The sequence below is a fragment of the Euwallacea fornicatus genome, chromosome 37 (assembly GCF_040115645.1).
Source record: "Euwallacea fornicatus isolate EFF26 chromosome 37, ASM4011564v1, whole genome shotgun sequence".
Taxonomy (NCBI): Eukaryota; Metazoa; Arthropoda; class Insecta; order Coleoptera; family Curculionidae; genus Euwallacea; species Euwallacea fornicatus.
This window is the reverse complement of record NC_089577.1, coordinates 849,910-875,417: the sequence shown is the minus strand read 5'-3', so window position 1 is coordinate 875,417 and position 25,508 is coordinate 849,910. Positions and strand designations below refer to the sequence as shown.

Genomic DNA, 25,508 nt, shown 5'->3' with positions numbered 1-25,508 from the left:
CTCTCGGAAAGTGCTCGTTTTTAGTGCAATGTGTTATGTTGTGAGCAATTGTACAAGGTGAGTTCAGTTTATAACATTTTAAATGTTGTTTCGCCACATTTCCCCCAGTATCTGCGGACGTCGTGAAAGACCGGAAAATGTATAAATACACTGAATATACGGCAAATTGGCCAACAAGGGTGCCAGAGATGAACGAGTAAAGACGAAAATACAAAATGGGAGAATTTTTTTTCGAAAAGTTTAATCGTAACAACTCTTCTGGTGCAATTTTGTAAATTTCTTGTCAAATGTCCCGTAGTGGGTTAAGTACTATAAGAAAACCCCTGGTTCTCTGAAAGACACAATTTGATGCATTTTTTTAGGATTTATATATTTTTTATTTTATTATAAATTTCCAAATAGTCATATTTCTCAAATATTCCCGATAAACCACCGCAAAGTTCATCCAATGGCCGTGGACGTCAATTTCAATGTTCGCGCAGGTCTGAATTCAATTGTTTTGTTGTCAGCATTTCCGGTTATTGAAAATATCAATTTTGGTCGGCAAAATTGTGATTATTTGATATTAATAATCACTTCGATTTATTCCTTTAGCTATATTCTTGTTAAAAGTACTTTTAAAGTTATTTATTTACTTAATATCACACAACAACGCCACACCTCTCAACGTCCAATGCCTCGGATTATGGTCAGTTTCAAAGTCGATGCTGCCAACGTACTTCGAGTCGGTCCTCTGCGGCTTCCTGTAAATGGGGCACTCATAAAGTCTAGGGTCTTTTCCTGCAGTAGTATTGATTGAATATATGTAGATCACAGGCATCTGCTCATAGAGCACTTTAGGCTTGCTCTCTACCAACTTCCCAGTTCGCCTGTCGAGACCTGCACCCTCCAGAAATAGGCCGTGTACATATACCCCCTCCTGCGGACCCTCTTTAATGTCTTCTTTGTTGTATCTGGTGACCATGTTTTGCAGCACAACGGAGTCGAGGGCCCAGCCTTTATGGGCGCGTGTTACGTCCTGAAAATTGAGTTACATACACCTAGGTATTTAAGGATATTTGGGGTAATAATTATTCACCTGTCGCATGGCCGTGAGGAAGCCTTGGGGGTTGAAGAATCCGGTCATCCAAAAGACGTTAGGTTTTCCATGGTTGCACCATCCCCTGAATTGAACGTCGCGCTCTAAGAGCTCAGTGTACCAGAAGCCCAAAGTGGCCGATTCCCATGAAATCTGTCGCAATAACCATTTGAACTAGTAAGCTCTTTTAAGATTTTACAATAGATCTTTACCCTAAGCCAGCGTTCCGGAATGCGCGCGTCATACATTGCGTCCAAAGAAGCCCTCAAATTTTGACTCATAACGATTGTTCCTTCAATGGCTAACTTAAGGTCAGTCAGTGTCATCCGCACCTGCACATCCCGCCTAAATAGTTTATACTCATCAATTCATCACACACAGACCTCTTTGATAATTTTCTGCATTCGGTCAATCTCCTGACGCAGGAAAATGTTCATGGGCAAAAGAGCGCCCATCCGCACCAAGGCTTCTTTCACCTCGAAGCTGTTATAAGCCTTGGGAAGTTTCTCCAACATATCTTGCGCCAGGCAATAAACCACACTCTCCCTAGTCTCCCCACCTCCTCCACCACCTTCTTTAGGCTGCACGCTAAGGATCGTATCCAAAATTCCTTTGGCCGTGTTAATTTGGTAGGTTATGTCTGCATTTCCGTGCAAACCAAATACCTCTGGAGTATCAGTGGCTGGCAGCCCGTTGACGTAGTCGATATAGCCTTGTAGGTTCCTGGTCTGGGGTACTTTATAGTTCTTGTAGAACTCGAACCCCGGGCGAAGCAACACGTCGCAGAACCACACCTAAAGCCTCCTATTACCTGTCTGTAAAGAATAATCGTCCATTATTACCTGAGTAAACGTAGTTAGAAGTCGCTTATCAAAGTCATCAGTGACTCTTCCACCGTACTGCACCTCCCCTAGCATATAACAAACGGTAGGCCAAGAGACTCCCTTCTTGGGGTCCATATCATCCAAGTGGTTCTGGATGAATTGGACGCTGGCCGCGAAATCTGCCTGGTTAAACTCATACCGGACATTCCAGCCCAGAGGTCCGAATTTGCGTCTTTCCTGCACCACTGTATGCAGGAATGCAACGGCGTAGAGTAAGGGGGGCCACTGAGACTGCGTGGAATAGTCTAGGAAGTCTTGGGTGACGTTTTGGTAGGTGCGCTTTAAGCTCGCCCGTATCCCTATTGCGATTTTCTTCAACTCATTTTGGAAAGTTTAGTGAAATTCGGGTGAAATTTACATAATCCCGCATTCACCAATTGTCAAGAATATTTAAAGATAAATTTGCTTCAAATTTTCCACTTACCTTGTGGGGGTTCGTTGGTGAACTTAATCGCCATCTGTAGCAGCCCTATGGGGAATTGATCGTGCACCTCCGTAGTCAACCAAATCCGGAATGAATCCTCAATTGTCTCCGCGTCAACTAGCATGCTCATCACCTCGCTAGCAAAGGGTAAGGACAGATGAATGTTTTGCAGTAAAACCCACTCTCCATGCTGCAACGAATGCTCAATCATATCTCTGGCCACCACTTCTTGCCCCTGACCCATCGACACAGACTTTAAAGCTAAAATGATTCGTATATAGGAGCTTGAGAGGGGCAGGAAAAGAAATCTTACTGATCTCCTTGGACTTAGCCAAGGCGGCAATCTGGGGAGAGGGATCAGAGCCGATGGAGAGGATGCAGATTAGTGGGGTGCGCGGCTCGGATTCCGTCCAAGTTGCTTCCAGGTCAAGAATGCACGGTTCCCCATATTCCGGCCCTAAAGAATCTGGGCAAGGGTTGATTAAAAGTGGTGGCAAAAAGATGGTGCTGAAGTGGTACCCATAATGTATTTGCGTGCTTGCGACAAAGTCCTGTCGGGACTCCAAGATCTGATGAGCAGGAGCTTGCGGAACACATCAAGGGACTTGTGGTAGCCGCATGGAATATCCTCTTCTTCGGGTCGTTCTTTTTCGTACCAGATTTTCCACTCTTTTTCCGTACTTTCGATCTACACCGAGCTCATTAATAGTGAGTTAAAAAAATTGGAACTCGAGGTATGTGCAATTTTTTTTATTTAGAAATGTGCGTTCACCATTGTCAGGAACGGTGAAGTATTCGAGGCCTATATTGGCTAAACGTACTTAACTTGAATTAAAAAGCCCCTAAATTAGTACATAAATTTCCATTACAAAAATGTTCCAACTTCAATTTAAAATCACAATTTGCCAAATTTTTATGGAAATTTAAATAAAACTTCCAGGCTCCAGTCCAGAGTGGTTTCAATTTCTAAAAGCTTGAGAAAACAATTTTTTCCATTACACTTTCCCTTTTTGAACTCGATCCAGGAAGAATTCGCTAATTTCCGCTCACTTCTTGAAACCGGTGCTTTCACAAGTTGGTCGTCATCCCCACCCACCTTTATCAGTATTCCAGAAAACATGGCCAGTTTATTGATCTCTACCAAATTGAGCCAGGTAATATCTAGAATCCACTTGAACGGCTTTGGCTGCACCGCATTGAGGTCCAACGAGGCACCCCCTTTGATAAACACCATGAACTCCTCGTGGGTGATGACGTTCTTGTGCAAGTCGATCTTCATGGCCATCATCAGTGTAAACAGGTCCTTGTGACGTTCGTAGAGGCTCCTTTGGGTGAAGGTCCAGACCTAAACAAATATTTTTTAGTAATTTTCTTTCGTGGATTTAGAGATATTTGCCTCGTGAGTGAGGTATTTGAGGATGATTTGGATTCTCTCCGAGGTGTTGGTACTTTTCTCCGACTTAGTAATTGAGTTGTCGAAAATGATCAGGAACTGTTTTAAAGAGTTCTGGTACATGACGTTGACGTTGCTCATCTCCACTATGAGGAAGTAGAGGATAGAGCCGCGCGCAGCTACCGCCCTAAATTCCTCCCTTGCCACGTTGATTTTCTTCTCGGTTTGAGCGGAAACTGAAAGCTTTTGCGTAACTTCTTCTGCAGTGGTTTTGGTCACTTGCAGCACGTTAATTAACTCTTCGTCGTCCACCAATGAGCCTTCGGTGGAATTGAGACGGCTAAGTAAATTGGACTCAAGCTCCTTCATGCGTTTCTGATTCTGCATCACCGACTCAAAAAGTGCCACCCTTTCGGCTTCCAAATCGGCCTTCTCCATCAAAATCACCCTCCCCAAGAGCTGATCTTCCAGTCCCAACATAGTCACCGTGAAGTCAATAATTGACGTCTTAGCGCTGACCTCAGGGGAGTAGGGCGGGTTCGGTAACTTCGTGGTGATATAGAGCATAAAACCTTTAAGCACGTCACATTCTTTATCACCCACAATCACCTTCTCTATACTTCCAGATTTGATAAAGTTCTTTTCTAAAACGTTGTCCAGAACTGGATCTAGTTCGACATCGATATCCTCAATCAACAAGGGCTTGCCCAACGACAGGCAGTCCTCTAGGTGGGTCCTAAAGTACTTGTGATTCAAACTAGTAATTTGCAAGTTGTTGTCAACCTCCTTGTTCTTGATCCACATTTTCCCCTGATTTTGCGGGTCTATAAGCAATGGATAAGACCGAGATTTTGTGGCGATTAAGGCATTTTGCACCGAAAGTTCGTCGTTGGGAAGCCCCTGCAGCGTCCATTCTGACACGGTGGCGCTTTCCACCAACATATTGGTGATATTCAGACCACTTGTGAAGGGAATACATTTATTTGAAAGGATTTCCATCCAAATCTTCACTAAACTGCCTCGAAATTCCTGGTTGTAAGGGCCGCAATATGATAGGAACCCGGTGGCCAGCAGAACATCCCCCACGAGCCGCCCCAGCTGCTCTTTGAACTCCCTGCTCTGCTGTGTCCAGCGCACCTTCTCCCCCCCTAAACCTTTGATCAGTGTGGTGGCGGTATTCATTTTCCTGAGGCACAAATTGGCCGCATCAGTGAGACGCTGCTTTTCCATGACCGCGGAATCGTACTGCTCTTTTACTTGCTTCAGAGACTCTTCTCTCTCTTCAAGTTGTTGCTCAGCTGCAGCCAGGTCTTCCATTGCCACCTGGACGCAATAATTGGGGAACAAGTTTATAAAAATGGGTTCGAGTTACCTTTAGACGAGCTTCCTGTAGGGCCAAGTTTGCCTTCAAGGGAAGAACCTCGCGATTCACGCTGTGGAAGAAAGCCATTGCTTTGGTCCAAGAAAGCAATCCTAGATCAACGTTTAAGCGCTTAAATTCAGTCAGTGAAAACTTACCAACTTGCATGGACTTGAGCGTGTAAAATATGAAAAATGTCCTTCGGCCTGTTTGCGAGATATTTTGGAAAAAGGTTTCCTAAAATTTGTAAACTTGTAATGCTGCCTCGATATTTTCTTCATTTTCTTCGGAAATGAATCTCTAAAGGAAAAGTTTTCGCTCGACTGTTAAACACAGTGGCGGATCAGTCCGGTTGCGAAAAATTGGTTTCATGTATGCCCAACAGATCAAAAGCAGTGTGGAGGTTCTGCCCACTGCTTAGTATTAAGTTTTTCTCGTTTCGTTCATATAATTTTTTAAAATTGCGTTCGAATTTCATTTTGACTGTTACTGAAAAAAATATTTATAAATTTCAAGGAAATATTATTGAAAAGTCAATTATTGTATATTTCCGTTTTGACAAAGTAAATTTAATGAAAATTTCAGTGCAGAAAATTTATTAAAAATCAAAAAATTGCGTACTCCAACGTATAGCTGTTGGGTGTATATTCATGAAAATAAGATCGAGCAAACGATTAGTGATTGTACGAGCGCGGTCGCACGTCTCGCCTCCGCCAAAGGCGAAGAGCGACTGATACCTTATCAATAGATATGACGAATCTATTCATATCGGGCGGCGCGGTTGCCACGTTGATTCTTCTTGCTTGCTTCTTCTAAGACACGGGTCTTAACAATTACACCACAGATTATTTATGTAGTAATAGTACGAATTAACCAAATCTACATAAATCCAAATATTAATAATAACTGAGAAAACCATTAATTTATGTAATAAACGACATAAAAATACAATCCAATCTATGATAAAGCTGGCAACGCGGAACTAACGATACGAGCAGTCCAGCTGACTGTTTGACGTCATACATAAACAAAAATAAGGCTCCGCGGAGAAAGGCACGGTTGCCACGTTTTCACACAAAGCGAAAGTAGAAAGGCAGGCCAGGCGGGTAGCGCGGTTGCAACGCTGATTAGGTTTTAGTAAAACACGGGTCTCAAGAGGACGATAGTGAGCTTATTGCTCAAATAATTTAATAAAATTAAAGCCGAAATATGTGAGGATATCAATATCCTCGTAGATCCTAATTTGACTTCGATACACGGTGAAAGCTTACCGGCCACATCGCCGCAAACCCTTTTGGCCGTGTCCATATTGTAGTCCTCCATCTCAAAATAGGGTTGCAGCAGCTCCACCATTTCATTGTTAATTATGTCCTTGGGGTAGTTCTGCAACTGTAGCAGGAACGTAGTTGAGGCCATCATCTGAAATGGTTCTTTTAGACAGAGAACTATGTTTTGGTCCTCAAAAGTAACCTTCAAAGACTCTGCCCAAGACGGTTTAGGACAGGGCGCCGCAGTATCCGGGATCAAAGGGTGAAGTTTCCTTTGGAACAAAATCAGCACGCAGTCCATAATGCGCATGATTAGATGAGGAGGTCGACCAAGTTTTCTCACAGTCGCTGAAATTAATCTTTATTAAGGAAGAAATGGGGTATTATTTTATAGTATCTACCGATGTGGGCTGGCTTGATGGTGTTTAAGGCAGCTTCTGCCTCCTCTAAAGCCGGCTTAGCAGCCTCTAATTTTTGCTCCGCTAAGGCTTTTTCTTCGGCTATAGAGAGCACCAAAGCCTCCGCCTTTTCCTTTACTGTTTGCACCTGATTTTTGACAATCTCCGCTTGCATAGCTCTTTCAGTCACCTCTGGAACATTTTATAAATTTCTACTCCAAAAGTCACCCGAACTATTTACCTGTTAGGACAGTTTCCGCCCTTTGAGAAGCATCTGCCAATTCTTTTTCCATCACCGCGAGCTCCTTTTTGAGGACAAGCACTGAAGAAGAAGCCTCAGCTAATTTTTCTAAGCCAGTGTCCATGCGCAATGCCCCATCACTCAGTTCCTTCTGCTTGCTATTATAGATACTTTTGTAGCCTGCAATGAAGTTCAAGTAGGACTTGGGTGTGACGTGAGTGGCCCTCCGAAACCTCTGGAAATACTCGGTAGAAGTGGCTGCGACTACGTCTTGAATAGAGCCGAGGGCCGTCACTAGTTCCTCCTTAACCTCCTCAGTGCAGGCTATTTGAAACTCCGTGAGGAAATGTCGGGCTACTAGAACTAGAGCATCCTTGGGCCAGGGTTGGAACCAGTCAATAGTGCATCCAGAAATGAGGGCTGGGAATCTAAGGGCTCGATTGCGGAACTTCTCCCCCACAGGGGAGAAACAAAAGACCACGTGCAAGTTCTGGCAAGTGCGGTTCATGAAGTAATCCATGACCACTTCCTGGTTGAGGATGCGTTTTGGGTTCTCTCGTTTCATGATCGGAGTCAGTTCTTGGATTATTTCCGCCTGCTCGTCTTTGGTGAACAAATTGGAGATTACTCCTGATGAGAGGATGTTATTCAAGTATTCCAAAAAACCCTCCTCTTTGATGTCCAAATCGGTGAAGATGAAGGTGGTACCTTTGCCTTGGCAGCCACAAGTGCGATAGAGCACCTTGAGATCCTCCAGGAAGTTGGCGATGTTGTAGGATCGCGTGAGGGTGATTTGATACGTCTTGTAGCCCGCGATAAATGAGGAGAGTTTCGTGAGGGACTGTTTGCCGCTGCCTCCCACTCCTGATGATTAATAGTAGTGATGGCAATGTTAAATACTACATTTTCGGAAATTAATCTTGAAGAATTGTTAACTATCGTCAAAACGAAATTTATGAGAAGAATAGCCCAATGCTCTATACAGGGTTGCTCATTAGTGCGTCAAAGTATATGTATTTTTTCCATTCAACTATAACAACTCACCGACGAGCATAACATTCCCTCTGGGATGTCTAATCACCCGGGATACTTTCACCAAATGCAGCATAGCGTCTGGAAAAAACACCAAATCCATGCCATTACCGCGCACCATTTCATTGAACTGCGTCAGGAACATTTCCAAACGATCACGCAGTTCCTCTCTGCTAAAAACCGGCTCGTACACTTTCGGCAACTCCATGTCTGTGTCCTCACCCTCCTCCCCAGTAGGTTCGGGCGCGTCCCTACAGTGCATAAGTTACCGCAACGTCCACAAGTAACTTAAATATTAACCTCATGAAATCGACAAAAACAGGCTCAGGCGCGCACTTCTCGCGCATCTCCGTCCCAAGGTTCTCCTCCACTTGGCGCATGATTTCTTGGTTGAACCACCCCTTGTCGTCCTCCACTGTAAATCTGTCTGAGAAGACGCGTACGCATTCGTGTTTCCATAGTAACATCATGCAGCCTTCGGACTCGATCACCGTGGAAAGTGTTCCGATCTGCGCAAGACTACTATTGGGACCGAATAGGGAAAATCGAGGAAATATTCACCATTCCCTGCCAGATTCTGGATAGATCTCTGAGGGAGAACACGTAGTGGAATTTCGCCGGAGTGGGGAGTAGCTTCTGTCTGGTGCTTTTCCATAATAACCGGGTTAGGGGTATTAGTTTCTTGACGAGGTTGCGCACCTCCAAGGTGAAGCCCCTTTTGGCATTGTAGTGGCCTTGTTAAGGGAGAAATTTTAACGATGGCAGCAACGTTACGCTCTTTTGTATTTAAACATTATTTTTTTGTAAAATTACCGATTATTTTTCGAGTTTCCACTGTTGCCAAATTTTCATAGTATTTTTCTTTTCGGAAAATATGACATACCTTGAGCAATCACCCCAAAAATTTTATCAATGGAAACATCCGCAGGTAGGGGGCAATTGAAGATACTAAATTGCCTTTTCAACCTTGAGGGGATATCATTCCTGCCGCCTCCTGGCTGCCCCATGGCGCCGACAAATTGAACATCCACAATGGTAGTAAACTCCCCCGGCTTCTCCAGGCTGTAAAAACCTCCCATATCCATAGTTTGCCGCACTATTTCGTTGGTAACTTGATCCCCCCAACAGTTGATTTCGGGCAAGTTCACATCGTCAATGAACACAATCAGCTTCTTCCCATTCGGGGCACCGAACGTGTTCCCCATTCGTTTCTCAATGTAGCTCTCTATGGTCTTCTGGAATTGATATGGGGTGGTGGCGCTGCTGAAATTGAAGGCGCGGTGCAGATGCACCTCTGGATTGGCCTTCTTCATGTAGGCCTTCATCATGACCTGATGCGCAGAATTGATTATTCTTATATTGATAATCCAAGAGGATAATTACAGTTTTCGCAGTGCCCTGCTCTCCAATCAGCATAACAGCTTTTTCCTGCTTTGCGATGGTGTCGATGAGGAAATTGATACGCACGTTGTCCATTATGGGGATCAGGATATTGGAGTATTCGGGGGTGGTTAACTCGGGATAGACGTAGTTGGGTACCAGGGTGTTCCACATCACCCAATCGCCGCTGGGATTCACTACGTAGTCGAAGACTGTGGCCTGGACGAGAAAAAATACTGATCTGTGTTCCTCAAAACGCGTAAAAATCTCAGTTAAAAGTTAAAAAAACTTCCCTGAAATTCAGAAATTTTACATACTTACATTGGGATTTTTCGCTCCATTAATCGGCAAATTCAAATCAGACAAATTCTCCTTTATAAACTTGTCATACTTGAGCCGATCATCAGTCTCCAAGTGCGCCCCCATGCCCCAAGTCAAAGCGAACACAAACAGTTTCCCTAAATGCTCGGGAGTGAAGCTCTTGCGCTCCTCCGCTGTCTTCTCAGACTCATCCATCATCATGTCATCCTCAATCTCAATATCCTTGACAGCCGCCTTATCTTCACCGGCATCGTTGGGAATCAACCCTTCCAGCAAGTTGATGATCTGCAGAATGATATGGCACTCCAGCACATCCATGACGAGAGTCAAGTTCTGAGCCCCCCAATTCTGAAGCGCCCCAAAATGGTCGTCAAAAAGTTTGTTAAATACGTCCTGTTCTTTTGAGGAACGTTTCTTCAGCCATGCTTTGACAACTGGTTTCCAGTTAAGGCCGGAGGAACTCATGTATACCTGGAAATTTTAGGGGAAAACAGTGCATTATGGCAACGTCGCGCCTCCTTGTTGATAGTTTCTGAGCTGGCTTTTGAAACCGTCGTTAAACCAAAGACGGCTGCGCTGTTGCCTGGTTTACGTTAAATTACGTACCATTCCGTTGCGTGACACTGTAGCCGGAGAGGCGTTGTCAATGTTTTCAGGTTCGAAGATGACTTTACAAGTATGCGCCATGGGCAATCGGTCCCCATTGGCCAGCGTCAAAGTCTTGTTGTCATCCAAAACCGAATTCAAATTCTCAATCCAAATACTGTCCACCGGTCCGTCTAAAACGAGCCACACATGCTCTTCCCCTTTCATTTTCAAAGTCTTCCTCCAGAGGGCAGAAAAGATTCCGTCAGTCCAATCATTAGTGGCCACGTCCAGTCTTCCAAACATCTGCGCAGCGGTAATGGCCTTGGGATTCATGCGCATTTCCCTGGAATACGAAATCAAATTAAGTTTCCATTCAGACGAAATAGATTTACTCACTTGTGGGATTCCCCCATCTGCGTAAGCGCTTTCATTAAAATTTGAATGCAGCTGGTCTTCCCCGCCCCCGAAGGCCCTAAAGTCATGATCCCATGGCGCACTCTTTGCGTTTCATACAACTGTATTAGCTTCAGCTCCCACGAGGGATGATTCACCAGGCCTGCAGCCTCTACTTGGCAGTTAATCGCTTCTTCCAGTTCTGGATAAGCGGTTTTCTCCAGTACCTGATTGGGAAACAAATCGGCCACCAGGGAGATGAAGAGGGGTTCGTCCTCGTCTATTAATTTGGACAAGTTCATGTCCCTCAAAACTCGCATTACTATGGTGCTTTCAGTGTCCTTGTTATTGACTCTTTTGGCTGCTCCGAGGCTGCGCAGAACGGAGAGAATGTTGCGCAGACCAAAATCGTAGTGAACCTGTCTGTTGGTGAGAAATGAGAAGGTTGAGATAAAGAAGGATCACCTGTTTGGTCAGTTGCTCCTCGCAGAGCTTGTAGAGAGTGTAGAATTTACGGGCTAAAGTGATATTTTCGAGGAAGCCGCAGCTGGCCAGTTTCACGCGAATGATGATTTGACGATCCGGTACCATCATGGCGACGGTACGGAATTGGATTTTGAGGTTCTCCGGGAGTTCCTTGCGCCCCGCATATCCAGGGTTCTGTGGGAAGAAAAAATGCAAGCCCGTAACCTAGCTTTTTTGACAGTTACTAAAAACAAAACACTGCCGCGGTGTTGCCACTGACAGATAGTTACCATGGTAATGAAAATCCCAAATTCCGGACACAAGTCGACAATGTCTCCATCGGTAAACTGAAAGGTTTTCTTTTTCTCTCTTTTGCTGGCCAGAACCACCGCAATTTGTTGCGCAGCCACCGACAAGACCGGCAACTCAATCCTGTTAAACTCGTCGAAGCAGCCCCACGATCCTGACTGTGCCAGCCCTGCCAGATCCCCGCGTTCCCCATTAAACCCCCACTTCAAAAAACCCAAAAGTACCCTTGTAAATTCTGCCCAAACCCCTGTAGTCCATCTGATCGGAGCAGTTAAACACTACCACGTACTTGGCCAATGTCTTGCCCATGTCCTTGACGGTTTCAGTCTTGCCAGTACCCGCGGGCCCTTGGGGCGCTCCACCCATACTCATGGCCAGAGCTTGCGCCAAAGTAATGTAACACCTGCAAGTTTTCCTTATTAGGTGGGTTCGACAGGTAAAGAGCCTCAAACCTGTCAGTTAAGGGGGTGATGACCAGTCGCTCGGTGCACCCCAGATATTCGTTCTGGTAGGAAAAGGTGACGTCAGTGACCACGATCAGCGTTCTGTCTTGCTCCTCCTTGAAGTAGAACCGGCACTGTTTGAGCCACTCGAAGTCGTTAACGTGGCGCACGTTCATGCGACACTAAGAGCAGAAAAATAGCAGAAAAGTGAGGAAAAAATTGAAATGTGGCAACATTTTTAAAACGAGAAAAGTCGCGAAATTTACATTGATTCGCATTAAACAGTTTTTCGGTCAATTAAAACGCATCTGCTAAGCAGCACAAAAGCTGGCGATCTTGCACAGTTTTGCTTTAGAGTCAATTTAGTGACGCTTGCCAGAGACAAATGACCAATGCGCTGTTGCCTGTAGATAAACACTCACCAAAATGTCAAAAATATCCCTCTGGTGAACGTGGATGGTGATCAACGTTTCGAACTTGGTGCGATCAATCTTGCTTAAATCCCTTGTGGTCTGATCAATGATGTTGTTAAGCAGCTCCAGAAACTTGTTGTTGGTATCCGGCATTATTTTCTTGTCGTGGCGGGCTTGCAGTAGAGCCAGCTCGGCATCTCGGGTCCAAATCATTTGCAGCCCCAAAAGACCTACCTGCGCGGGCATCTTTTCCAGAAAGCCGAGCATATGAAAGTTGGAATCGCTGATCGTCGCGTATGAAGTCCGTATAATGGAGTGAATGGAGGCCTGGGAGGTGTGGAGTAGTTGCGTGAGCCAGGTCTCCACACTGCCCTCAGCCCGAACTGCTTTTTCCAGCTGGATCGTCTCTCCTTCCGAGGAAATTACGGCGGTGATTTTATTGTACTCGATGTCGTGAAATTTCACATATCTGGTGTTGTCAAAGATCGACAAGAGATGATTCTGGATTGTATGAGAATCCGATGCTTGTCCTAGAATCTCCAACAGAGCTGGGTCAGATACGAAGAAAAATCTAGGGAACATCATGCGCTTGCGCTCCAAGTAGCCGCTGAGAGACTTCTGGCACAACTCCAGCTGCTCTTGCAAATGGGGTAGCAGCTGCTTAAGCATTTCATCTCCCACGCAACACGCCACCACCCCCGGAGTCTCATGTGCCCTCTGCATGATCTTCTGCCAGGATTTATCGATCTTCGAAAACCTTTTTGCTTCTTTAGGCAGCTGTTTGGCGATATCGCCCCCCACAAACACCGCCTCCAAATACACCCACATGTTCTGCACCAAGAGCCACCTTTCCAGGATTTCGTTGGTATTCGACAAGTCGTGCACCCATTGCTGAATGTGTTTCCGAAAAGGGGCGTTATACCTGTTGCTCAGCAACGAGCCGAGGATCATCAGACTGTCCTCCAACTGCCCTATGGTCTCTGCAGTTGTGTCTCCTCTGAGCAGCAGCTCTCCACGGTTGTTGAAGGTCATAAACGTCAGTTCATGTACGCTCCATTCATTAGTCACTTGCCGTAACTTCGCTTCGATATCCTTTTCCTTCATGGCAGAAATGCAGATATCCTCAATGTCTTCCTTATGCTGGAGCAATGGCGCTTCGAGGATGTGCTTCAGACAAAATCCCTCGCTCTCAAACTCGAAAATGTGGTTCAAGGAATCCATGATGCGCTGCCAATGGCGTGGCTTCATAGCTTTATTGGCCATCAGCTCCAGTAGTGGACACATGTCGTTGAAGTCATCTATGGTTTTTTTAAGAGCGAAGAAGGCAGGCCATTCTTTAAGCCCTTTGGGCAGCTTGCGACAGCGATTTTGAAACTCCATCAGTTCGTTATTGATCTCTTCAATGTTCACTTCCCCCCAAGGGATGTCGTAGTAACTATTTACCCTGTCAATTACGTCATTATAAAGCTTATAGAGCTTCTGCAGCAAGTTGAGTTCTTTGCGAATCTGAGCCAAGTCGGGATAATCAGTAGTGGGCAGTCCAAAGAGTTCTTCTCCGCTCTGGTAGGTCTGTAGCTTCCTCCACATGCCGTCAAACCGGTTCTAAGATCAAAAAGTCAAACCAGAAAAGTGTTCTTTCTTGAAATTACCTGAAAGAAAATGAGGCGATCGGAGGCCTCTCGGGGAGTCAGCCCCGGCTGCATGGGTCCCGCAGTGCGGTACTCTTCGCAATAGTCGATTTTATCCTGTCGGAATTTCTCCAAGTTGGTCTTGAGGTCGCTCTGGAATTGAGGCTGCATCTCCAGCAAGTGGACTTGCACTTGGAGGGCGTGGTCGAGGAGGCGCTTCCAAGTATAGCGCAAAGTGTCCACTTGCTCGATTATTTCCGATTCCACGCCGATGTCGAAGCGGGTGAGCACGTTGAACGCGTCCTAAATTGAGGAACAGATCAGCGACAACCTTGTTTTGGGTTAGCTCCATTTGAGTCAGTTATATTGAAACAAAAAAAGGTTGTCGCACGCCTCTGATTTTTTCGAAAGTAGAACTAAAAATTTTCTGGAAAACTTCAAGGAGGAGCAAGACAAAACGCTGATCGTAGTCACTGACGTCACCTTTTCCTAACAGAACGATTTTTTTCCTCAGAAGTATTTTTGGAGGGAACCTTGATACACCTCTGTGTTACTAAACATCCTCGACGTCATCACAAGACACTCGCGGCACTACGTCATTGAGTAGCCTCATTATAATAATGACGCGTGAAAAAGTGACGGCATTTATGACGTCATTATCGAACCTTACACTCGCCATATTACGCAAGCAAGAGACTGTTACACTGCTGTCTTCTGCCTTACTATTCCTTTGGAAAATGCGTTGTTCCAGACTCATCTTCCCCTGAGAAACTGTGACACTTCTCAAGCTTGATAAACTAAGAGATGTCACAGTTTCTGAACGGACGATGGCCGTCTAAAGCACTGCAGTTTCTCATATGATTTCGATTAGTAAAGCGTTCCTTACCTCGATTGGAATAATCTTGAGTTCCATGTCCACCTCCTGTTCGCGAATCTTCTTCAAGGTATCCATGATCATGCGCACGTCGTCCAGGTCCCTGATGGTGCGATCCAGTTTACGCTCCATCTCGCTAATAACCGCGTAAACGTAGTCCATCTCCCTTCGGTACTTCTTCTTCATTGCCTGTCCGATTCTGTCACACCACACAACCTCTGAAATATTTATTGCACCCTTAAAGGAAGTTACCTGTAGGTGCAGCTTTTGATTTCGGTGATTATGCCGTACTTCAATTTCTCCGTTGAAATTGCCAGGCAATTTCCAATCACGAAAATATCGGGCTCAGTGCTGAGCCTGTCTCTGAGCTCCTCGTGTCTGCGCAGGTGCGTCTCAAACTCGGCCAACTTGAGGCCGAGCAGCTCGCGTTGCGATTTCTCGTTTCTCCACAAGATGCTGTAGGGGCGCCATCTCGAGAGAAACTGTGACATCTCCTGAGGACAGAAAAAACGCCAGGAGATGTCACAATTTTAATTAAGAGGCGCAGTCGCAGAGAGAGAGAGAGAGAGAGAGAGAGAGAGAAAGAGACAGATTGACCTTCGACAGCTGAAAGAGGAGACTTACGTCACACATCTCCTGTGCGCAAGATGTCAGCAGAGACAGGGTCTTGATCACCTCCTTGTTTTCCATTACGTGATTGTAGAAATTGCGGTGTTGCAGGGGAAACATGGGCTTCTCCTCTGTGAGCAGACGATAGAGCTTTCTGCGGCGCATTCTGAAATCTTCTTCGTTGTTCTTGACCAGGGAGATTTTCGAAGGTTTTTTCTAAAGAAAACCGACCCTTATCTTCGATTGAAGAACTACATTGAAGGGTTTTAATGAGGTGTTAGTGAAGTTAATTCATGAGGACGCCACTGGAAAGCCACTGTGATTCATCGATTTCATTACCAGGGACGTACTCTGATATTTCTAGTTTACTCCTTACCACAGGCTGTTGGAAGCTTCGCGACCGATTGACGACGTCCATCAAATTGGACGAAGGTCCGGCGATTTTCTTCCATACGGACTTCTTGTCCGAAGCTCCCTTTAGTTATTACAGAGTGTGCAGTGTTTGCGAGTTACGAGTTTTGAGTATTTAATTGTGCGTTTTTGTGAGGGTGAGTGAGAGTGTTTGATTGTAATTCCGACACAAGGATGAGCAGGAGGGAAAGAGATACAATACGTATTACCACATGATACTGGAGGAATTTAATGAGGCAGTTGTAAGAGTTTACTTACGCCGAAACTATTACAACTGTTCTCCGTCATTGTCAGAAATTTAAGCTGCAAAATCACTGTAAATGTGTGAGGGCAAAAGAGGGAGATTGCTCACCTCTTGACTCGCCGCCCATTGGCCCACTCCCTTGGAGACTGCCGTGATGTTCTTGCCGGCCAAGTTGAGAACCTCCTGCACCTCCTCCAAATCTGGCTGAATTCCCACTTTGGGAATCAATAAAACTGCGTTCAGTACAAAAACTGGACTCCTCTCCTCTTTATCTAGATATATGAACGCTGAAATCGTTATATCTCAGTATCAACAGTAATAAATACATTCCAAGGAAATTCTCCTCCTCAAGGCGTCCAACGAGTGTCTGGTCACTTTCACCAGAACATCAATGACTTTCCTCGTGTAGTACCGTCTCATTTCCCCCACAGCGCCCCTTACCACATCTTGCATGGCTTTACTCATTCCTCCGCTGAAGAGTAAGTGTGGTTTCTCGAAGCACTCCCACACTAAAGTCCAGTCCGATTGCTGCTGACCAGACCGAGGACTAATGTCCGGTGGTTTGTCCTCGTCGGCAAATACATCCTCGGACTGCGCAGGGTCCAGTCGGGCATGCTTAATCAGCAGCAGGATTTCGTCCACTGCCTCCTCCACCATGGTGCATTTTTTGTGGAGCTCTGCTGCGGAAGATCTGCAGATCTCGTCAGTTTTGTCACAGAATTGCTCTGCATGGAGGAGAAAGAGGGAGAAATTAAGCTACGGCGGGGGAACAGGGCGGAGAGTACCTATGTCCCAGGGTGGGTCTCCTTCCTCAGGGAGGGCGTGCAGCTGTATTGTTTGCATGCTGGTCAGCACTTCCAATACTCGGTTATCGTATATGTCGTGGATTCTGTCAGTCTGTAGAAAATAACTGCGGTTTAATTGCTTATCCAGTGGCGTATCATGTCAAATTAGCAACATACCAGTTCTTTAAAGCTGTGAATAGTGGCATTTGCCGAGTCCACGTAACTCTGCCAATCTTCGGAGACCCAATCGAGCTGCGTGAGCCCCGGCTGTATCTTCTTGGACAATCTGATAAGATGGGGCAAGAACAAGGGCCTCACCTCCAGCTTTACGCTCTTGACCACTCTCAGAAAATCATTAATCAAGAACTAAAGAAAAATTTAACCGAACATTTTCCGATATTGCAAAAATTCTCCCGAGGAAAAGTTCACCTGCAAAGAGTCCCGCACCAAAGTGAAATGGTCTTGCTTGGTGTACATGGTCAAGGCCACCATGGGCACGGGTAGGTCCATTTTGATCATCAAATCGGTCTCTCGGATCAGTAATGGTATGGCAGTTTGGAGGTTAACTTTCAGCTTTTGCTGTTCCGGACACACGGCGATCAAATGCCTGGTGAGGCACTTGTCCGCATCCGAAACGTGCTGGTTCATCCACAAGGCTATCATATCGGTTTCGTATGTTTTCAGCAAGTGGTCTGCCGTCTTATGACGTCTCGAAAGTTCCACAGTGGTGGGCAAGCTCTTCATCACATGGTGTGACGTCACGCTGGTCAGTAATTCGTTCAGGTGGGCGGCCAGACACCGCGCCCACTTTACCCTACCGGCTATGGGGGGGAAATTGCGCGGTATGGGAGGGTCGTCTTTCTGTTTCTTGTACATTTTCACTATTCTGTCCATTTCCTTTTCGCAGTACTTCAAAATGCGCTCGTACTTTTCTTCCAACTTGGTCAAAGGGATTTTTTCGCTGACCTTCTCGAATCTAGTTAGGAACCGGATCCCTTGGGGAGTCTCCCAGACACTGTCAAAGCTGCGCTCGACTGTGTCTGCAATTTTCTCCTTCAACATTTCAATATTCTCCAGAAAATTCGAAAAATCTTCCTCGAAGCTCGCGTTTCTTTGGTCTAAATAGTCATATTGCTTGTTGATTACAATGGCCTTGATTTCCGTGAAATTATGCACTGCATCATCCAGAGCATCCCCTAGGAGCAACCCCTCCATTCTCCTCTGAAACAACCCTGCGTAATCATCAATCATATCAAACATGGAGATGATTTTGGATAGTCGCCGGCAAAAAGCATCGAATTTTCCGAAAACGTAATTTTCCGAGAAGTTGAAGGGCCTAGTGGCCTGCAAAATGACCTGATTTTTGACCACTTGATAAGTTTTTCTATAGACTTTATTGAGGAGTATGCATTGAATCAGCTTGTCCTTGATAAGCCCTCTATCCTGGGCCCAAATGCTCTCCTGTCCGCGGCATGTTATGTAGCTTTTACACGTCTCGATCATTCGATTTGTGATTTTGACCATCAAAGCTGAGCACCTTTCTGAGGTGTTGTAAAACTGGGAGACGTTGTGGATGAGCCTGACGGTCTGCAAAAGCCCCATAATGCAGTCACGCATCTTCACGGGATCGTCCAAGTACAGGGAGTGACATTTGCTTTCCAGTGCTTGAATGAACTTGGCATTGTCCTTGGATTCGTTGTAGCAGAATGTGATTTTCTTGTCCGTGTCTTTCCACTCTTTGAGCACCTTGGACCGGGCGATCTTCAGGCACAAAACCGTCATCTGCACCTCCTTCGAGTTGACTTGATTGGCGATTTGCGAGAACTGCGCCCCACGCTTTTTCCAATACTCCAACTCATCCTGGGGGCCAGAGGCGTCATTTTCCTTGCGGATTTGTTCGCTTTCCTTCAGGATTTCGTCCAGCCGCTTGCACCAGCCCTTAACGCGTTCTTCCATCTCTTGAACTTTTTCCGGCAGCTTCGCCATTTCCTTGATTTCTTCAGTGCGCACGTTGCGCATTAACGCCTGACCGTCATCGAACAAATTTCCCTCGTCGGCTACCTCCTCGCACACCCTCAAAACGCTGCAGAACGACCTCAAACTGGGCAGTAAGAGGTTCTTGACCATCGGGCAGTTCGCGGCGTCGTCCTCACAGTCCAGACTCGGATGCGCCAGAGCCTCCATGAAGACGTGCTCGATGACTCTTTCGATGGTCGGAACCATGCCCACTCTGAGGGCGTCCACTATCTGCGTGAGGGGCAAATTAAGTTGTTGTCACATGTCAGTTCGGGCTAATTTTCGTAGAAACCGTGAAATGCGTTTAAGTACGGGAAAACCAGTGACGTACCTGGAATAATTTTAATTCGACATGAGAAGCTACAACAAAAACGTCGGACACTTGCTGGATGTTGAAGCATTGTGATACGACAATGACTTACTACATATTTGGCACTGCGAACAGTGGCGGACATATAGTAGGTAATTTTTTTGCGCTGAGGTTCGCTTGCCCCCGAGATCCGGCACTGGCATTGGGCCTGGAAAGTCTTGTTGGCCAAGTTCTCAGTTTTTACGGCAACTAAGATTAGGAGGATATTAAAAGGGCCAAAGGTGAATTCTACCAAAACCCGCCACTGATCCGTCCTGATTTCACCGCCTCTATGAAAATCGTCCTCGAGATAAAGTCAGTCGGACCCAGTGAGATTACCCCGCAGTAGAGGTCCTTCTGGAAGCCCTCTTCGGGGAGTTGTTTGCTGCTGCTGGTCCGGAAAATGTAGATGCAAATGCCCGTGAGGGGCACGTCCCAGCCCTCGGTCAAAAACAGCTTTTTCTTATAGATCGGGGTGATGTTGGGCTGCAGGTTGGCCCTGCTGGTGCTGGGCTGCAGCTGTCTGCTGGTGCTGGGTTTGATTTCCACCGCGGCCATGGCCTCGGTATCCAGCATCTCTTGGTAAAACCAAATGAGCTTCGTCTTCATGTGCGGCAGAAAAAGCTGGTTGATTTCGTCCAGCTGCGGCGGCAGTTGTCTCACACCGGATTTATGCTCTTAACAATAGTTTACCATGTCACCTTCGAAAACGTGGTCCATGATCTCGTGTCTCGGTAAGCCGGTGGCGTCGATGAGGATCTGGAAGGTGAACTCCAGCCTCGGGTCCATCTCCCCTCTCCTGGCCTTGCGCTCGCATTCTTCCCTTCGTCGCTGCAAACAACCATAACCCGTCACTTGAAACCTCGATACTGCACAACCACTGAAAACTACCATGAGCAAATCATCGCAACTATCGAGGCCCTCGTCGGACTCGTCTTCGGACGAGGACCGGCCCCTAATTCCGTGCACAAACATGCCACTTAAAAGAAAGCCCTCTTGACACTGGCCCAGGGGGGTTTTATACTTAACGCCGTGCCAGGAGTGTTCCAGGCACGGGGCAAAAAACACATATCCGTGATATATTCTCATATTGGCAAGAGGTGATTTATGGCCAACATGGAACTCACCAATGTAGACTCTTCGCTGTTCGAACGGCTCGGCATGGCGTACTTTCGCAGCCCTTGCAACAGGATCAGCTTATTGCCCCCCCGTTTTAGAGACATGTTTCATTAGGCGTCGCAAAGTGCACACTGGGGCTCGGAACTATTTCGCCTAATAGCTGCCGCCAATTGAGTCACGGAATCCATTGCGTGCCCCCCTAAATATTGAAAAGCATAAAAGAAATTTACCTTATTCAGGAGCTCTTCATTGGCCATGACCGTACGGTCCCTAATAGAGAAGGCTCACATTGAGGGCTCGCAAGACCGCTGCCAATTGGCATGTGATCCGAAGACAAGTAAAAGCCGACCGAGAAATTAATCAAATTTATATGGGACTTGCCCCCCTCTAATGGTTGTCTCTGATTCGATTAACAATTCCGCTAATGGAGTCACGACATCTGAAATTCCATAATAATCTATTATCGACGTTTCATAATAGTAATAATTGGCAACTCGTCTGTCCCCGTTATTATTGAACTTTCGGGGGCCATCCTCGATCCCCCTCGGTGATCGCAGGGACAGTGGTTACCTCGAAGATGCGCCCACCTTTCAACGGGAAAGAGGACCATATTATGGACCTCAATGCAGTTTTATTTAAATAGAAATAAATAATAATTACTTATAAAGCAATAAATCATTGGGGGGATTAGGAATGCGGACAAAAGGGGGTTTGCGTCAGTGCCGGGCCGCGCCATCCCCGCCCGAGGCCTGCCCCACATTATTCCCTCGGATATTGTGGTATAAATCGGGAGACATGCGACTTTTGCAGCCCCCATCGGAGAAGAGATGGCACGGATTGATACCTCAGAAACGGCCAAAAACAACCATTAGACTCTTGTTGCTCGAGCCAAATCGTCGCTTGTCCGTTGCCGAATAAGAAGGAACGTCTATCAGAACCTTCGTGGAGATGAGAAGGAACCGAGGAAACAAAGATGTCGGAGGAACTCCCATTTCGAGCATCTTCCAAGGGCCCCGCTCGCGCGTTTCGTCCCATTTAGGTGAGCTCACTATTGTTATTTCCGGCGCGATCGGGGCCGGAAAATGGGTCGAAGGTCGGAATTTTTACTGGGGATTTTTGGTACACCATGAACGGCGCCGATGAATTTTGCTGCAACATCTCCGTTTTTATTTCATATGTGGAAATTTCCTTCGGGCGCTTTTTTCCACTCGGCCGCCTGATTCCCCCGATACGAACCCGATGGATTTGTCCAATTAAAAAAAATTTTAAAGCGCGCCGAGAATAGGAGAAAGACTTCCGTTTGCAGCTATTTTTGCCTCGTATTCACGTCTCGAATGCGAAACGTTACCGTGAGACCAGTAGAAAGGAAGAAACTAGCAAAAGAACGTGCTATTGTTATTACCAGACGGTTTTTAAACACAATTTAATATTTCGACCACTTTCTAATTTTTCGTAAAACCTCGGAAGCCGACAGAAATGTGGCAACGCTGTTTGTGACATTCCAAAAGGTTCCGAAAAATAGCACCTCTTTCCCATTATACGGCTTTGCAACCCTCGCCGTTTCAAAGATGGTAATAGTGGGGTCAGCTACGTACAACGTACTGTATTGTATCAACTAATTTTACAGGGTGGGTATATTGCAGTTATGTTAAATTGTACCCCCGTGCGATTTAGAACCACAAACAGCTTTTATCGGGTGCGTGAGAAGGTGATTCTTGGTGACCTTTCAAAGGCGTTTTACGCAGGAATTAAATCTCACAGTTAGTCACCACCTTCAGATATTGATATCCGAAGAAGGCGCGTCGCAATCTTAGAAAAATACGGGGTGGCACGTCGATTTGAAAAATGTCCGCATTGGCGACCACCCGTATACTTGAAGGGCCAAGGTAGACAACCCAACATACTTGGCTGTTGCAACAACACGTCGCATTCACCATTCGATGCAGAAACGTTGTCCGGCTTCTGGGCCACAAAGGGGTTTCACCCAATAACACTCCATTTAAAATCCTGATTCATCTATATTTCTGTACAATAATATACACTATTTATTTACACGACATAGGAAGCAATTGCTGCTACGCTTCTATAGCTACGTATACCATTTCATCAAATGAAATCAGAAGGACCCATATTTTTTACCTCACGGCAACATGCTTACTTAAAAAATAATATTACATTTAAGGCTAAAACGTTACATAATAAATAATTAATCATGCATGGTTGAATTGTTACACACGCTTTAGACTACCAGGGGTCTACATTGAAAATGTACAGCCTGTAGTCCAAAATTTATCATCAAAATAATCAAATCAACGGCCCCTATTAGCTGCATGTAATAGGAGTTTGAGATAAGAGCAGTAGTCATTACGGAACGAAATCAGTCGTTGAATTCGTCCTCGTTTTCTCCATAATCCATATCGTCCTCGTCAATGTTGTTTCCATCCTGGGTAAAGTCGTCCGATACAGGACAGCTGGTACATCTGAAACGTACCATTATCGAGGCATTTGTAACTCGAGCTTCTAATAGTTGCTTCATACCTGCTCTCGTTGATCCCATAGTTGATGCACTTCTCTCCTATGCACTGGCAGCACCCGTCGTGGAACCAGCGGTAGCTGGACGAGCCCATGGTCTGGCAGCTTGTCTTGCACTTAGCCCAGCTCATGCACTGACTCCAGAAAGCCACAGTACAGTTCACCGTATAGATGTTCGGATTGGGCTTCTCCGGCAGTACTTGCTGTTCTGCATTGTTTTGCTCTGCAACGCAATAAAGTTACTCCTCCCGAATAGAAAGGAATTTAGGAACTTACGCATCAACAGTTTCACTTCCTTTTTGTTGGAGTATTGGCTGACGTCGATATCGATGGGGAAAGTGGTACTGTTCCACCTGCCCAAAACGTCAGGAGCCTCGGTGAGAGCGTTGAACAGGCCCGGCACTGAACTTTCCGAGAACTCTTCCACGTGCGACTTCTTGCTGAGAGCGCTGGTCGTTGCGTTGGGTTTCGGGCACATGTCTACGAGAAGCCTATTATAACAACCCTAGAATAGCGAATAATTTGTGGGGCCATACCGACGCAGGAGCAGCATTCGTTATACAAGTAGCCGAGACAGTTGAGGCACTCCTTGCAGCAGGTGCAATTTTCGAAATTAAAGTCGCAATTGCACGACTTGGTGAGCAGGCACTTGCTTACGACACTTCCGCACACGGCCTCGTTGCAGGGCAGAATTTGCGAAGGAAGGGTGCTGAGAACGAAGAGCACGATGGGGAGAAGGTTCAGCTTCATTGTCGATGAGTCTGCAGGAATATGGAAAATTTCGACGTTAAAGGTTCAAGTCAATCCAAGATAGGTGTGCGGGTCAAACTACCTTTTGGGGGGTTTGTACGTACACGCGGTGTTTCCTGAATACACGACGCAATTTACATGTAATAAGACAACGTATACGGAAAATAAATAAAGTTGTTTAATCGCGCGCCCGTTATGAGATGCCGGATCTTGTTACACTAAAAGGGCGGTCGCCGTCGCTCTCTCTGGCGGGTTTCACTTGGCAGCTACATGAGTTTTATGCACCAATTCATGTAATCCAAGAGGAAAAAATCCAATGGGTTCAAATCATGACTTCGGGCAGGCCACCTGATAGGTACGTCTATGCGGACCCATCGACCGAAAAAATATTATTTAGATTATCCTGCGCATTACCGGCAAAATGTGCACCGCTATGTGGGAACCACATTTTATCCCGCATAGTCATAGCAACGCATGCGTTGTCCAATAGCTCAAGAAGTAAGCCTGTTAAAAAAACATATACAAAAAGGTGTTTATTTTGTTTGTTTTTGTTGTATTCACGTCGGTTGAATGTCGATGTCTTCTAGACAAAGTCGATTCTGGAGCCAAAACGGTCCATGTTTGACCTTTAGTTTGGCACAACCTGTATAGGCTGATCGAAATTGAACTTGGGTCAAAATGGGAACAAACTTCTTATAATCATATTTCGGAAATCGTTTTCTGTTCAGAATGTCACAGTTTTAGTGTAGTTTTTTTCCATTTTTAGTAAAATTTTTGATTTTAAATGTGGAAATTTGCTTTTCCAGGTGTACGTCTGCGTGAAAAACGTTGAAATTTTTCTTGATCCTCAGCGACCCAGAGAGGAGCGTGATATTTCTACTCGGCGCCATTAACGATCAAAGGCGCATCCAACACGAGCCGGGGAAGATATTAACTGAAGAAAAACCGATGAAGGCATCATCAGCAGGTAATATCAATATAATCCTGGAAAAATCTCTGATTGTATTAAAGTTGTTAATTTTCGATTTTTTTTGTTGGTGACCTTTTCCGTGTAAACGTAGGCAATGTGCCAGTAAAGGAGCTGTAAAGGTAGGCAACCTCACATACCCTCTGAAAAATATGCTTCGGGGGTATATTGACTAGGTTTATCTCGAAGGGTTCGGGGTTGTGAATTACGGGCCACTCGCGTTACAAATACCAACTGAAATTTCCAATAATCCATTGATAAAAATAGCACTGAAGCACATGTATGCACGGGATATTGAAAGATGTTTATTTGCATTTTATTCTCTTCAAACAACATTCCACTGAAAGTTAATTATGAGAGTAGAATGCGCACTTTTTCTCACTTCTCACACTAAGGTTAAAAATAACGTTCTCTATTTGCACAAGTGCTTTAAATGCACTTAAAAAAAAAAAAACGTTTCAATAAACACAATTGAACGGCATGTGGGCAGCGGGAAGCCACTGCCCATTAAAGAATAATCATTATCACGGAATTAACACCAAGAATGCTTAGATATCGCGCATGCATACGATCACACCTTGCAGTATGCCCTCTGGCACTCACCTCTATATCCCCCTGTAAGGCACAATACAATAAAAGTCCCACGCGAGCAATGAACGAAGATGAAAAGCGGAAAAATGAGTAGCAATTTCCGATGCTTCACAAGCTTGAGACCGAGAGAGAATACTAGACTGAATGTTGTCGATTTCAGGTTTCCCCATTGCCGAGGCCCGCACTCGACTTCGACGTTTGCAGTACCGTATTTCAGTCGTACCTTCGTGCAGACCGAGCCTC

General features: G+C 45.6%; 2 protein-coding genes across 3 annotated transcripts; both read right to left on the bottom strand.

The window, feature by feature from the left end:
* Window positions 1-409: 409 nt before the first annotated feature.
* Dhc1 (Dynein heavy chain 1) lies at window positions 410-20,732 on the bottom strand. The gene is made up of 41 exons (XM_066300732.1): window positions 20,656-20,732; window positions 20,000-20,137; window positions 19,646-19,948; window positions 17,371-19,188; window positions 17,119-17,307; window positions 16,942-17,053; window positions 16,483-16,881; window positions 16,265-16,428; window positions 15,878-15,976; window positions 15,517-15,717; window positions 15,145-15,386; window positions 14,905-15,091; window positions 14,040-14,321; window positions 12,400-13,992; window positions 11,987-12,159; window positions 11,759-11,937; window positions 11,516-11,703; window positions 11,226-11,420; window positions 10,764-11,179; window positions 10,386-10,710; window positions 9,780-10,250; window positions 9,462-9,677; window positions 8,962-9,409; window positions 8,640-8,812; window positions 8,379-8,587; window positions 8,091-8,329; window positions 7,047-7,910; window positions 6,809-6,997; window positions 6,610-6,755; window positions 6,411-6,558; window positions 5,152-5,252; window positions 3,783-5,102; window positions 3,483-3,731; window positions 2,906-3,074; window positions 2,700-2,852; window positions 2,387-2,647; window positions 1,921-2,261; window positions 1,462-1,872; window positions 1,291-1,410; window positions 1,079-1,231; window positions 410-1,018 (listed from the first exon to the last, which is right to left on the bottom strand). Exons 1-41 carry the CDS (start codon window positions 20,680-20,682, stop codon window positions 632-634), a joined length of 13,998 nt encoding a protein of 4,665 aa, XP_066156829.1. The 5' UTR covers window positions 20,683-20,732; the 3' UTR covers window positions 410-631.
* A 1,691-nt stretch (window positions 20,733-22,423) lies between these two features.
* cv (crossveinless) lies at window positions 22,424-25,468 on the bottom strand. Of its 2 annotated transcripts, none has more exons than XM_066300990.1 (5): window positions 25,278-25,468; window positions 23,494-23,718; window positions 23,234-23,437; window positions 22,964-23,180; window positions 22,424-22,905 (listed from the first exon to the last, which is right to left on the bottom strand). In XM_066300990.1, exons 2-5 carry the CDS (start codon window positions 23,705-23,707, stop codon window positions 22,803-22,805), a joined length of 738 nt encoding a protein of 245 aa, XP_066157087.1. In that variant the 5' UTR covers window positions 23,708-23,718; window positions 25,278-25,468; the 3' UTR covers window positions 22,424-22,802. The 2 variants fall into 2 exon arrangements, with proteins under 2 accessions (XP_066157087.1, XP_066157088.1); XM_066300991.1 differs by lacking the exon at window positions 25,278-25,468 and adding an exon at window positions 24,895-25,170.
* Between the last annotated feature and the right edge of the window lie 40 nt (window positions 25,469-25,508).

Bases quoted from the DNA above. Each gene is read 5' to 3' on its own strand.
- Dhc1 (XM_066300732.1), bottom strand. From the start codon at position 20,682: ATGGCCAATGAAGAGCTCCTGAATAAG. The intron at 9,678-9,779 runs GTAAGTATGTAA...TTTCTCGTCCAG, and splicing joins ATGGAGCGAAAAATCCCAAT to GCCACAGTCTTCGACTACGT. The intron at 7,911-8,090 runs GTGAGTTGTTAT...ATTAATCATCAG, and splicing joins AGGGAATGTTATGCTCGTCG to GAGTGGGAGGCAGCGGCAAA.
- cv (XM_066300990.1), bottom strand. From the start codon at position 23,707: ATGAAGCTGAACCTTCTCCCCATCGTGCTCTTCGTTCTCAGCACCCTT. The intron at 23,438-23,493 runs GTATGGCCCCAC...GGCTTCTCGTAG, and splicing joins CGAATGCTGCTCCTGCGTCG to ACATGTGCCCGAAACCCAAC. The intron at 22,906-22,963 runs GTATGAAGCAAC...GGTACGTTTCAG, and splicing joins TATGGGATCAACGAGAGCAG to ATGTACCAGCTGTCCTGTAT.